This window comes from Miscanthus floridulus, chromosome 9 (assembly GCF_019320115.1).
Source record: "Miscanthus floridulus cultivar M001 chromosome 9, ASM1932011v1, whole genome shotgun sequence".
Classification (NCBI taxonomy): domain Eukaryota; kingdom Viridiplantae; phylum Streptophyta; class Magnoliopsida; order Poales; family Poaceae; genus Miscanthus; species Miscanthus floridulus.
The window spans coordinates 120823749-120838062 of NC_089588.1; the positions used below are offsets into that span (position 1 = coordinate 120823749).

Below are 14314 nucleotides of genomic sequence, written 5' to 3' on the forward strand. Positions count from 1 at the left end.
ATCTGGTCTTCTTCCTTGAGGGAGATCTAATGATAGCCGAAGTAACAGTCAAGGAATGATAGTAGTTCGCAGCCGGCAGTAGAGTCTACAACCTCGTCTATCCAAGGCAAGCCGAAGGGGTCTTTAGGGCAGTGTTTGTTGAGATCAGTATAATCAACGCACATTCTCCATTCTTTATTCTTTTTTTGAACGAGAATAGGGTTTGCTAACCAATCTGGATGATACAGTTCTTTTATAAACCCGGCAGCTAAGAGCCATTTTATTTATACCCTAATAGCCTCCTTCTTGTCTGGCATGAATCAGCGGAGTTTCTGCTTGATCGGTTTGGCAGTCGGCAAGACATTCAAGGAGTGCTCAATCTTCTCCCGTGGTACCCCCAGCATGTCTGCAGGTTTCCAAGAAAACACATCGGCGTTGGCACGTAGGAAGAAGACGAGCACGCTTTCCTATTTAGGGTCAAGGTGAGCCCCAATCTTCACGATCTTGGAGGCGTCGTCAAGGCCGAGGCCGACCTCCTTGACTTCCTTGGACTTGGCGGAGGCGTGGGGAAGCTCTAGCTCTGGAATCTCCATGTCATCGGTGGGTTCTGTCTTGGCTTCAGTGACCACGCTAGCCATCTGGATGGAGAGGTTGGTGGCTTCGGTGAGAGCGAGACTCTTTGTCTTGCAGGCATAGGCAACGAAGAGGTTGGCCCGCAGAGATAGGACTCCTGCAGGCGAAGGCATCTTCAACACCAGATACGTGTAGTGTGGTACGGCCATGAATTTGGCCAGAGCTGGTCAGCCAAGTATGGCGTGGTAGGCGGTGTCGAAGTTGGCGATGTAAAAGTTGATATGCTCGACGCGGTAGTTGCTTGCCGTGCCGAACTGTACTGGCAGGGTGATCTCTCCAAGTGGTCTGGATGTCCTTCCAGGTAGCACACCCTAGAAGGAGGAGTCCGAGGGTGTGAGATCTGATATCGCAAGGCCCAACTCCCTTAGGGCCCCGGCGAAGAGTAGGTTCAAAGCACTGCCACCATCAATAAGGACTTTTCTGAAGAGCACCTTCTGGATGGTTGCGTCGAGGACGAGGGGGAAACGCCCTGTGTAGGGTATGTTTGCTCACTGGTCGGCCCTGCTGAAGATGATGGGGACCTCGGACCATGGGCGATAGCTGGGGTCGGCGGTGGTTTCTTCTAAAGCGATGGCGAGCACTCGTCGAGCGGCAAGCTTCCGTTCCCTTCTACTCTTAGTGGAGGCAAGGCCCCCAAAGATGGTGGCGACCACCTTATCGTGGTCCTGAAAGGCATTGTTGTTGTTCCCAGGCGGTCGGCGACCTCCGGCCCCATCGTTGGCGTCGTCATCATTCCTCTTGTCCTGGAACTCCCAGGCCAGACCAATGCAGTCCTTCATCTTGTGTTTGGCGTTCCTATGAAGAGGGCACAGACCATCAAGGATCTTTTGGTACTGTTCGTCATAGTTACGCTTGGCGCGAGGTTAACTAACGGCGGTGAAGATGTGTTCTAGTTGGCGGCGGTGATTTTGGCCAGGCCTGTGTCCTCCTGTTCGATCACGGCCGCTATCGCGATGATAGCTGCGGTCGTCGGGGCAGCGGTCGCTGTGACGTCGGTCGTCGGGACGATCGTCGTTGCGGTGAAGCGGTCGCTGAGTGCCTGCATCGTCGTTGAAGTGCACCTCGGCTTCCACGGCACCGGCGTACTGGTTGGCGGTAGTTACCATTTCGCCGATACCGGTCGGTAGCTTACGGTTGAATTTGGAGTGAAGCTCGTGATGGTGGAGTCCTCGGATAAAGGCGGTGATGACTTCAGCTTCCGTGATGTTGGGGATATAATTCCTCATCTCGGAGAAACACCGGATATAGCTGCGGAGGAGCTCGGATAGCTTCTAGTTGATGCGGCTAAGATCATGCTTCGTGCAGGGTCGAGTACACGTGGCCATATAGTTGTCGATGAAAACTTTCTTCAACTCTTCCCATGAGCCAGTGGAGTCCGGCGCAAGGCTGGTGAACCAGCTCATGGTGGGTGGCGTGAGCATGACGGGGAGATAATTTGCCATGACACTGGTGTCTCCTCCCGCAGCGTGGACGGCAGTGGCGTAAGCCTACAGCCACTGAGTTGGGTTCATTCTTCCTTTGTAGGGCTCGACCCCAGTGATCTTAAAACCATGGGGCCATCGAAGCATTCGTAGTGCCCTTGTGAAAGCCGGAGGCCCCTCAGGGTTGTCGACACCGTCGTCTGTGGCGTTGTGGTCGGGGATAGGCTTGAGGGCTGAGTCCGGATTGCCGTACTCCTTTTCGTAGTCCTAGCAACGACGCACTTCATCTTCGTGGTGACCAAAACGACGTTGCTCGATACACCGCTGCGCATCCCGGAGGTTGCTAAGGTATACTCTGGCATCCTGTTCGACCTCCTGGTCGTGCTGGCGATGGTGTTCGGTGCGATGCCCCCCGGGTCCCCCCTGGAGAGGTAGCGACTGATCGGCGAAACGGCTTTGACTGGGGCGGTGATTGGACCTCTGCGCAACTGATCGGTGAATTGTGCTCGCAGAGCACGAAGGTCTCTGATCCTCGCGGATCTCATTGACCTGACAGTGAGCCGCTTTAAGCATGGCGGCGATCTTGGTGAGCTCGGGCGTTTGAGGGAAACGAGCGAGCTCGTTGGTGGCTACTGCTAAATTGGCGCTTGGAGTCTTGAAGACGTCGTGGCCGTCGACGCGGAGAAATTCTTCGTCGAGGTCACGGTGGAGCGGGAGCGGTCTTCCTTGGGAGTCAAGCTGATTATTCCGAGCAGCCTCGGCCCTCGCGATGGCTGCCTCATTTTCTTGCCGCTGCGCACGGTTGACGTTCCGGTTCTCCCGAGCGACATGCTCCTCCTCGGTTTCGCCGTTCCGAGGAGGGCTGTCGATGCTGACGTTGAAGATCGCTCCACCCCGGAAGGGTGGAAGGAGGAATTGATCGGAGAAAGCTTCGGTGAGGGTCTCCGTAGAGCCCTGAGACTTGGAGCCCGGAGTTTCTTCCGGGATGGTCTGGAGGTGCGCCCCGGGGCTCTGGCCTAAGTGTAGCATGTTGATGGTTGGCGGAAGCTAGACGACGACCTGGTCGGTGAGTTTGCCCCTTAGGGCATGTTGGTGAACGGCGGCGGCGTTGGAGAACCCAAAGGGTAGGGCCGTAACCCCTGCGGTTTCCCGAGCAGCCTCCGATAGATCTAGATCGGAGGGTGATCGGAGCTGAACCAGAGAGTCTAGTGCTGATTCGGCGACGGAGAGACAATTGCCGAGCTTCAGTCCTACTCGATCGATGGATTCGATCCAATCATCGTTGTTGATCGGCATCCTCTGGTAGCGAGGAAGCGGACGGCGAGTCGTCGTCGAAGGAGACCTCGGAATCGGCTCCGAGATCGGATCTGCAGTTGCAGGTGCGGGGGTGGCCGACGCAGAACCGATCTGCCCTGGCTCGAGGAGCTCTCTGAGTCCGTCAGCGTTGATGACCCACGAGATGGATTCGGCCGTGAAGATCTGGCCAGGCTACGGAAGGGACGAAGAGCCTGCGGAAAAAACCATCTTGCTCGACAAGGAAACAGCATGCACACCCCTACCTGGCGCGCCAACTGTCGACAGAATATCGTCGATAGTCCTCCGAGGGGTATCCCACGAAGGTAGATTGATCGGCAGAGGAGCGTGAGATCAAGAACAAGAAGGCAACAGAGACATACAAGTTAGACATGTTCAGGCTGTCAGCATGACGTAATACATTACTCCTGTGGTCTGTTGCTTTGTATTAGCTATCGTATGATATGCCGTGATTTTAGAGGGGGTCCCTGCCCGCCTTATATAGTCCGGGAGGCAGGGTTACAAGTCGGTTAGATCTGAGAGATAACCGGAAAGTAATAACTGATTACAGGAATCTTGAGATCATACATATCCTAGCAGATCTCGTAGAATCTTCAGGATATCTTTCCGATGTCTTGCGGAAGGCGCCGAGCAGAGTCGTGCCCCGCATGGCTTCTTCTTGTGGGCTGGGCCACCCCTGGGGGCGCAACCCATATGGTCTGCCGTGGGTATCCGGGATCGTACACCCCACAATCAGTACAGTATATGAATCACTCTTCAATTATTTTGTGAAATCTAGTGATTCTTTTCTTAATATAATTGTCACATTGACATCGTATAACTTTTCTATTTTTCCCCAAATTCTCCATTGTCTAAACAGGAAATAAAAAGAGAGAAAATGAAAAAAAAAATAAAGGAAAGGCTGTCATCCGGCAAAAAACTTAACCCTATCTACCCACCACCGCTGGCACTCAATGTCGGCCCACTGCCACTTACTCGCTTGTATGACCGGCGTATGCACCCTTCTATTTGTCATCCGCAACTACTCACTATATCTATGTCATACGCTTTCTATATAACTCATCCCTTAAGACTTGTCACTTCCTGCGAACTCCATCGCCAAGTAATCTCTAGTTCATCTCATATGGTGTTCAACGGAAATATTGTCCATTTTCGTGTTCTTAGCAAGGACCTGAAAAAAACCATACCTAAATCCAAAACCCTACTTCGCATCAACTTCTTTCAACTAAGAGGATTCTTGAGCACACATGTACTTTTTTAATTTGGTTGTTTTCATGACTTTCACTCATTGCATGGATATATATATGCATAAAGATGTTAAGTACTCAGTAAGAATGAAAAATACCCAAAAGTTAGTATATCGTAGAAATCTCTATTAAAATAATATCATGCAATTTTGGTGATACTTTGGAAATATGGCCATTTTCGATCATGGCCGATAGTAAACCCCATAGTGAAATCCCAATCCATGGGTGGAATCATTGTGTACTACCCATCCACATGTATTTCCCCCCCCCCCCCCCCCCCCCCCCCCATAATATAAAGTCCGATAAAAATGAACCTATACCCTAACCTAAGTAAACCTTGACTCAAAAGGTTATCTAGCTAGGGCTCCATCACCATACTAATTATGAAACATAATTGTGACGAACTAATATTGATTAAGGAAATGAAACCATAAAAGTTGTACTAGATCTAAATAAAATCTACCTTACTATTGTTGGCAATTTTTTATGGTCATGGTTGCCTATACACGATTGACACAAACTGTGCAAATATGAGTAAATAAAATATATGAAATTATTTAATAAATTGACACAATGACTCCATGAGGTACATACAGTCATGCCTTTGAGATCAAAGGAAAACAATTATATTCCCAATATTCCAAAACATAGGTCATTTCAGTTGTGTTCGAAGTCAAACTTATCTAACTTTGACCAAATATATAGAAAAGTTTACAGGCATCTCTTGTTAGTTTTTATTAAATTTGTCATGAAATGTTGTAAATGATAATATATCTTTTGTACAAATTTTGAGCCAAAGATATAAAAGTTTTTGACATAAAACAAAACTAAAACGACCTAGACATTGGAAAACGTGTAATCGTAGGTTATTATATAGCTCTTGGTCGAGTATATAACACTTGTAATTGTAGGTTATTATATATTATTGTTGCCTCAACATGCGACAGCAAAAGGTTTTTGGTTTCGTTAAGCCATTGCTGTTGAGTATATCTATATCATTTGACACAGTAAACTAAAACATATCAGTCACACCAGCCTCTATATATATGGTAGACCTACAAAAAAACTGTACGCGCAGACTACGCGTTTAAATAATTTCTAAGAGGGGATGGTTGACGAAGCCACTTGCTTCGTACTCCTACTAGCTAGTCTGCACTGTGGCTCACAAGCAGAGTCGATGGATCAGTGAATTCATTTCGGTGTCGGTTGTTGCAAACGAAGGCATCAGCTGAATTTCCTGGAAACTTCGAAGGTGTCACTCAACAGAGACAGTCGTACGCAGTGTACATGAGTTCCAAGTTCAGAGAAACTTCCAAAAGCTTGTTTTTTGGCTACAAGGAACATATACGCATGCCAGCAATGTTTTGGATATGCTTAACAAGCAAGGTACATCTTCGATACCTTTGTTCCACGACTAGCTTTACCTATGCAAGACTACGCCTTAAGCTTTCAAGATATGTATGCACTCCAGCATTAAGCTGATGCACATGGTTCCCTTTATCTTTGTTCGGAAAACAAAAGAATCATTCTCTATCATCTTAATTAGTCTTTTAATTGCATTAGGGTCTTGACACGGACATCACCTGATGCTGATTCATTTCTTTCCCTAATATTCTTTTCATACTATTGGTTGGTAAGGTCAGTCTTAGTGTGGGTTTTATTAAAGTTTCATGAGTATTCAATAAGCTAACATTTTATAATATAAATGAAGAAAAGACGATGAAAGTTCCATAAAATAAAATGAGTTTCGTGGGAATAAAACTTGTCAACAAACATGAAAAATGCTCTCTGAGAGTGGTCTAACATGCATGCACAAACCTCCCTTTCTGATGCCGGGTTATCAACACGAATTTGACCTAGAGGCTGTTTGGTTTCACGATTCCAATCTGCCGTCAATTCACATGTGAATGGGTTGCACTGCTTCGTGTTTGGATAGACCGGGTGACACTATATCCCAGCGTGAACCCATGCAGATTAGTACAACTCCACTACCCCTCTTTCTGCTCCCCATGTGATCTGCTCGTGTAGTTTCAGAAAACACCCTATCATCGCAGCCACGTGCTCCGCCCGGCCTTTCCCGTGCCCCTCATCGCCACACCCGCGCCCAAGACCTCCTTGAAGCCAACTGTTGCACCAACCACCCATGCCACCCAGGCTATGGCCCCAGCTATGGCTCCCACCGATGAGGCGCCATTGGTTGAGATGCCCACGATGGCGTCGACCTCGAAGACCAAGCCCACCTAGGCCCCTGCCCCTGCGCTGGCCAAGAAGAGAAGTTTTTCTCTTCCTCCAAGGAGGCAAGAAGGAGAAGAAGAATATGTAGCACTCACACCGTGAACCAAACAAATAGCAACTTTAGTTCCCCTGTAACTGCTGACACTGGCAATTCATTGCATTACTGTTTCCACACCCATTGCTCAACCAAACAACACCCTATATGTTTTATAAATTGATACTAGTAGATAGATAGGCAGCTGTCCAAGTGGTCACTGCTCAGAAGTCCTTTTTGTGCGCATGAATAATTGAATAGAATTCAAAGACGTGTAATATTAGCATCAGTTATGGTCCAGCGCGTACGTTTGGGTACGTAGGGTACGTCATTTCTTAATAACATGGACGTGTCGATATAGTCAGGATCGATCTAGAGACACGCTGCAGACTACTGCTCGCTCAATAATAATAATTCCTTGTTCGATTCAGCACATGTATGGCTATATATAATACACTAGCTAGCCACTAGTCCACTAGGACTGTGGATTGAATTTCTAAGTAAGTTGCATTGCATGCAATCGAATTTTCCGGGAAGGTCACTGAAAATGGTTATCAGCGATCCTTTCCACTCCCCCCGAGCGCTCCCTAAGCGGGACTCCGGGCTAGCCGGCGCCACCCAGCGCCAGGGCCGTGCCGAGGGACGTGCAAGCGGTGCGAGGCCTCTAATTACTAGGGGCCCCAAATTTTATTGGATTTACTAGCTACCAACCATCACTCCATCTTTAGTTCATCACCAGGTGTGTGCAAACTGCTAGTGACTGCCAGCTATAGGCCTAGCTATAGGGGATAAATTCAAGCCCATGCCGTTAACTTTCGTGATGGATTAGCACTGGAACAGGCATGAGTCAGGACTGTTATAAAAAAGGTCCTAGGTCATTGTAATCTTTTCCTTCGATTTAAATTTACTATTCTTCTAATCATTATATGAACTTTTTTTTCCAGGCAATCATTATGTGAACTATAACTATATCTCCTTCGTATGATTACGCCTAGTGTTCTAAGGTTAATATGTATATAAGATATGCATGTAGAATTCATAATTATTGTAGTCCTTTTTATCAAAGGATAAAACAACCTCATTTTACAGTTTGGTACAAGTCCTCAAATTTTACTGGCATGGCCCTACCCAGCGCTCCTCCCCAGCGATATCGCCACCTCCCTGGCCGCCATCGCCGCCCACCAGCACGCGGTGGCGGTGGCCCCAAAAAATGGGTAACCCTCGCAGTCCACTTCCTCCACCCCTATCCCACTCCTCCACCACCCCCTCTACCCTAGCTTCTCCAATGAGTCTCCGCCAGGTCAGCCAGCCGGCGGGGCGGATCCGGCCCCTAGAGGCCGGAGATCTAGCCTCTCCCTCCCTAGATCTACGGATTCGCACAGGGAGTCGAGCGTCCGTTGCATGCCCGGCTGGTGGCGCGGTCTGGCGCGGGCACACAAGCTGCCCTGTTGGGTCCTTGGCCGACCGTGCTGCGCTGTTGCTATGGCCACGCGCAATGCTGTGGCTGGCTTCCCCTTGCATGGCCACAGCGGTGGCGGCCGCGGCTGGCCTGGACACGTCCAGTGCCCGCCGTGGCCGACTTCCCCAGCCTGCCCGCGTTTGTGGCGGGTGGCCTGGCCTTCCCTTGCCGTCAGCCTTCGGCCAGCGCTTCCCCCGCGCCGGATCTGTGACGGGCGGCCGCAGCTGCTGGGCCTGCCGTCGTTGGGCCTGGCCGCGGGCGGCCTCATCGTGCTGGTGGCCAGCGCACCACCCGACCCGGATCTATGTCGGGCGGTCGTGGCTGGACAGGACTGGCCAGCACCGGCTTCCACAGCCCTCGCTGGTGGGGCTGGCCTCCAGTCGGCTGCTCTCCCCTAACTATCGGGGGACGTGGCCGCGGCCGACCTCCGAGCACTCCCGGACTAGGGTAGGGCTGGCTGCAGCCTGCTGGGGCCCGCAACAGCTGGTGACCTAGCTAGAGCGCTTCCTGCCAGATTTGGCGGCCGACGGCCTCTTGTCGGCTCTGTGGTTTGGTGCCATGCTGGCGGCTTCGATCATTTTGCTGTTGGTGGCCCCGCTGCGGGTGCCACGGCTGGCCTACGCCTATGGATGTTCAGTAGCTAGATGAAAACCTTGCTTGGTTCCTCCAGGCCGACGGCTGTGGCGCAACCGACGCCATCTGCCTTCTTGGAGGCATCGTCGAAGTTCCTGTTCGTTGGGCAAGCCAGGGTCGAAAGACCTACTTGTGTGCTTCTATCAGTGTTGTTGGCATCTGCGGATTTCAAAGTCCTTCTTGAAAGCATCGTCGGAGCACTGCTACAGCCCATCTCCCGCTACTCTCGCCAGGGTCGCTCCTTCCTGTTTTGTGCCTGTGTGCTTCTAGCGCGACTTCGCAATGGTCTGTCTAGCCTACTTGCTGTTGCGACCGTCGTTTGGTTCTTCGCAGCGGATACTTTGCCGCTGCCTCTCTTCTTTGACGGATGCTTTGTCGTCATTGCTGCTCGGGCAGATACTTTGCCAGCGCCATCGTCTAGGGCGCCCCCCTCATGCCAGATGCTGAGGGCGTGATGGCCCCCCTATTGCGGATACTTTACTGCGTTCACTCTGGCGGATATTTTGCCGACGTGTTGCTCGGGTGGATACTTTGCCGCCGTAGTCTCGTCGCTTCTCGGTGGATGCTTGGCCACCGCGCCTTCATCTCTCTTGCTGGCCGCGTTGTATTGATGTAATTTTTCCTTTGCAGGTCCAGTCGTTTAGGTTTGTGGTGGAGGGCCTCTCCCTAACGCCTTTTTTTTGTTTTTTTGTTGTCGTTTAGGTTCCTAACCACTTCCTCCATGGTTATGTAACCGGCACTATGTGTTCTTCCGTAGCTGCATTGTGTAAGCCGTTCTTTAATTCCGGCTCTCCTTCTTAATGAAAAACGCGTGAAATCATGTTCTCGGAAAAAAAAGAATTAAATTAATTAATTAAGCTGTACGTACCGGATTAGCTAGCTAGCTAAAATAAATATATATACTCTACATTAGTAGTAGATAGCTAGGCCGAGTAGTAGATAGCAAGAGGGACGAAGGTACTAAGAGAAAGAAACCAGCAGCAGCAGCGAAAGGCTGCTGCAAATAAAAGTGGAAAAAAATTCGCTGCACACGGTATCTACTGTACCTCTCTACATACATGCCATGGATACTTTGCCACGTATCGATTAACAAGATCCAACAGCGTATGGGGAAGATTTCCTCGTAGGCTCCGTATGCGGCTTCGGTGGTCTCCCACGCCCGCTGCTTTTCTGCCTCCCTCCGTCCCTCATGTGCTGTTGGATCGTGCTGATCGGACACATGACAGATATCCATGGCATGTATGCAGGGAGACACAGTGGATATGGTATGCACCGAATTTTTTTTAAAAAAAAAGCCTGCTAGCTTATTTGAGGAGCCACGCGCATGCAACAGTACTACCATCGAATACTACACGCGGACACGGCAAGCACCCCTTGTTTGGCCCCAGCAGTGTGTGAAACGAACATGGACATACATATAAAAGTATGCAGATGCATAGATCGATCAGCTAGAAGCGACTATATATATATATACAAGTATGCAATACCTCACCTGGATCACAACCATATCCAAGACTTTTGCCCTATATATATCTTGCACACAATCAAGCGTCATCAACCTCAGCTCTCTGTCAGCTCGATCTTATCCGTGCCAGAGCAGCAGCCAAAGCTCACAAAGAGTGTACAAATATACTACTACAAAGCTAGCATAAGCACGCACGTCGTCATGGAACGCCTTGTTAACCATCTTCATGAACCGTCATGCCTCGACGACGACGACGTCTTCCTCACTCTGTCGTGCGGCTCCTTGTCGTCGTCCTGCTCCTCCTCGGAGGCAGCAGCAGCAGGCACGCCGCCGGTGCAGCTAGCGCCGCCACGTGTGCTGCGTGGCCGCCGTCGCCGGCGGCGAGGGCAGCAGGCGTCGTCGTCGTTCGACTGCCGGACGTGTGGCCGGGAGTTCCCGACGTTCCAGGCGCTGGGCGGCCACCGGACAAGTCACCTCAGGCAGCCGGCGAGGACCAAGAAGAAACCGCGGCCTGAGGAGGTGCTGGTCCACGCGTGCGCGGCGTGTGGGCTGGGCTTCTCCACGGGCCAGGCCCTTGGCGGCCACATGAGGAGGCACCGTGGTGGGCCTAGTACTACTACTACTACTGAAGAGGAGGAGGGCTGTGGTGGGCCACACGATGTCTATACTCTGGACCTCGCACGGGCCGTCGTGCTACATGAGAGGCCCAGGTCGACGGCCTCCTTGCAGCTGCTCGACTTGTTCGTTTAATTAGATCAATCATACTGTCCTAAAAAAAATAGATCAATCATACTTCTCTCTCTCAAAAAAAAAAAAGATCAATCATATTGCATCATCGTTCTTCATGACTTCACTGTTTCAGATAAATTTAAAAAAATAGCGGGGTGCACAAGCTTTTGTGTCCAAAAAATAAATCGAATATTTGTATATGTCAGAAATTAGTGTGCGTGTAATAAGCATCTGTAAATATATCCTAATCTTAGGATATATTATATATATCGTCATCTTCACTAATTAACTTTTTTTAGAGTTTTAGGGCGAAAATGCCCCGGTCATTGCATTATCACAAGGACCAGGAAACAGTTTGAAGCATGACGATATATAGCTAGCCAGTGTGCGTGTATATTTCTTGCATTATCACAAGGACCAGAAAGCAGTTTAAAGCATGACGATTTATAGCTAGCTAGTGTGCGTGTATATTTCTTTCTTTATAAACAGGAACCATTTATTACACACTTGAATTTGTTTATTACATGTGAGAAATAAGTGCATGTCCTTGGGGATTTTTTTTTATTTTTAACCCTTTTTTAAAACAATTTTTAAACATAACACGCCTTCACTTTTATTTTGAAATCTAACTCGTTTGGCCGCGCTAATCTCCCTAGCATGGCCAAACTGCGCTGTCGTGCCAATGCAGTAACAAATCTTGTGGTATTTTCATTTGTGACCGTCTTTGATAAGTACATTTTCATTGTAACCGTAACATTTGTAATATAGATCTTGTGGAATTTGTGATGTACGTGAGTCTAGTCTACAGCACTGCCGGCTCAAGTAATGAACCGGTAGTGTTGCCTACATCAACACTGACGGTTACTACCACGAACCGGCAATGATCACAGGAACAACACTGCCAGCTTGTGTCACGAACCAGTAGTGTTGGCTTCCTCAATACTATTGGTTGGCTCAAAGAGCATTGCCGGCTTGTGTAACGAACCCGCAGTGAAGATTGTGATCACTATCGGTTAAAAAAACGTCACTGATGTGAACCCCCCATCACTGCCGATTTGGTTGTGCACGCCGGATCAAAACCCGGCAATGAAGGGGCGGTTTGAACCGGTACACTACTGGAAACCGGCAATTTGCCGAGTGCCTGCGACACTCGGCAAAGCCCGAAATAGACTCGGTAAAGGCTTTGCCGAGTGCCGCACTCAAAGAACCCGTCGGCAAAGGTTTCTTTGCCGAGTGCCACATATCGGGCACTCGGTAAAGCCTTTGCCGAGTGTCACATCAGCAGTCGGCAAAAAAAAACCGACGTCAAATCTGACGGCCTCTTTACCGAGTGCCACCTCAGCGGCACTCGGCAAAGAATTTTTCTTTTTTTTTGAAAATTCTTTGCCGAGTGCCATACTCTTGCACTCGACAAAGAAATTTTTTCTTTTTAAAAAAAAATCTTTGCCGAGTGTCATGGCTCTGGCAGTCAGCAAAGCTGGGAAATTGGGTCTCTGCTTCCCAGCTTTGCCGAGTGCCATGGTCACGGCACTCGGCAAAGCCCTCTTTGCCAAGTGTGGCACTCGGCAAAGAGGGGAAAATGCTATTTTTTTTTGCTTTCCATCAGCGCAAACAAATAAATCACATATATATCAACACACAGCACATGATATATCACATACACATCCATATTCCATCACATACACATCCATAACCCATCACATACACATCCACCATCCATAATACATCACATACAAATCCATTGTCCATAATCCATCATACATTCGCATCATCCATGACAATATCCATCACAATATATATATATGTCTCTAGTAGTAGTCCAACATAAGGCTAAGTCTAACACAAGTCCATGCAATATGAAAAGAAACAAATAAACGGTACCTACTGCCAGCCTCCCCACCCAGAGTGTGAACTGTCACCTTGACGAGGGCTAGATGTCCATCCGGCCTGTGGAGAAGGGCCACCTTGAGGAGTCGGGTTCGAACCCGCCGGCTGTTGCTACACAAAGGAGAAGCGAATTCATGAGTATCTACAGGAGGGCCGCACAAACTAAAGGAACAAACAAACATATATACTCACCGGAGTCCCTACAGAAGGAGGAGGAGCCACAACTGGAGCGAGCAGCGACTGGGGCACAACCACACCTGGCAAGGTCTGAAGGCTCGCCATGAAGCTAAACATGTCCTGCAACCTCTGCGTCTTGGCCGCCCTCTGGGCTTGTACAACCTCCATCTCCAGCCGATGGGCCTCCGCCTGGGCCGCCTGCTGGGCCTCCAACCTCCGCAAGTCGGCCTGCAACATTCCACCTGCAATGTTTAAACAATGCAAAGGCAAGGTAGATGTGTAAAAGCAATGAACGACGAATAAAACAGTACTAACCTAGAGTTCCGCCATCTGCTGTTGTGAGCTCTGCTGCCGAGAGCGTATGGGGAGGGAGGAGCTCATGCTCCTTGCTCCAATCTCGGCGAGGTTGGGAACAGAGGCGGAGTCGACTGTGATGTCCGCCATCCAGTACCGGCCGTGCTGGTTCCTTCCTCCTAGCCTCATTAGGAGGTCTGTGTCCAGGGGCTGGGTGGCCGGATCGAAGTCCTCCCCATGGCGCTCGTAGTCTGCCGAGGTGTACTCGCTAAGCTTGCTGTGGACGCTCGCGCTGGTGTACGCCTCGAGCCCGTCCACCGGGTTGTAGGTGACTTCCGGGGCCGTCGCCTTGCCCTTGTGTGCCAGGGCGTACGCCATGAACTCGTTGCATTTCTGGCCTTGGTGCGCCTGGGACTGCGAGGAAAACACAAAGATGATTATAATTGAGCGTTAGAATAAATAAATAAAGATTGAAAACACAAAGAAGATTACCCATGTCTGGGCGTACGCGCTGAGGCTCCGGTTGCCTTGGTGGTGTGGCGCCCCACCCATCTGCAGGCGGCAGTCCCGACGGATGTTGTGCTTCTCTGCCCACTCCTCCGAGTGCCACCTATCCACAATGGCCTCCCAGCAGAGGCGGTTCCTGGCGCACCAATCAGGACATTGCTGCATGCCATCAAATTATTGATATGTCAGAAGATGAAATGAAGCCTACCTATTCTTCATGGAAGGAGTCAGTATTAATGTTTCATACTTACCAAGAGGTACTGCTCCTTGGTGAGCGTCCTGGTCCTGGCATCGGCCTTC

General features: G+C 49.8%; 1 protein-coding gene across 1 annotated transcript; it reads right to left on the reverse strand.

Moving 5' to 3' along the window:
* Window positions 1-446: 446 nt before the first annotated feature.
* On the reverse strand, window positions 447-761 carry LOC136480758 (uncharacterized). Its single transcript, XM_066478219.1, has one exon. It carries the CDS (start codon window positions 759-761, stop codon window positions 447-449), a length of 315 nt encoding a protein of 104 aa, XP_066334316.1.
* Between the last annotated feature and the right edge of the window lie 13553 nt (window positions 762-14314).

Bases quoted from the DNA above. Each gene is read 5' to 3' on its own strand.
- LOC136480758 (XM_066478219.1), bottom strand. From the start codon at position 761: ATGGCCGTACCACACTACACGTATCTGGTGTTGAAGATGCCTTCGCCT.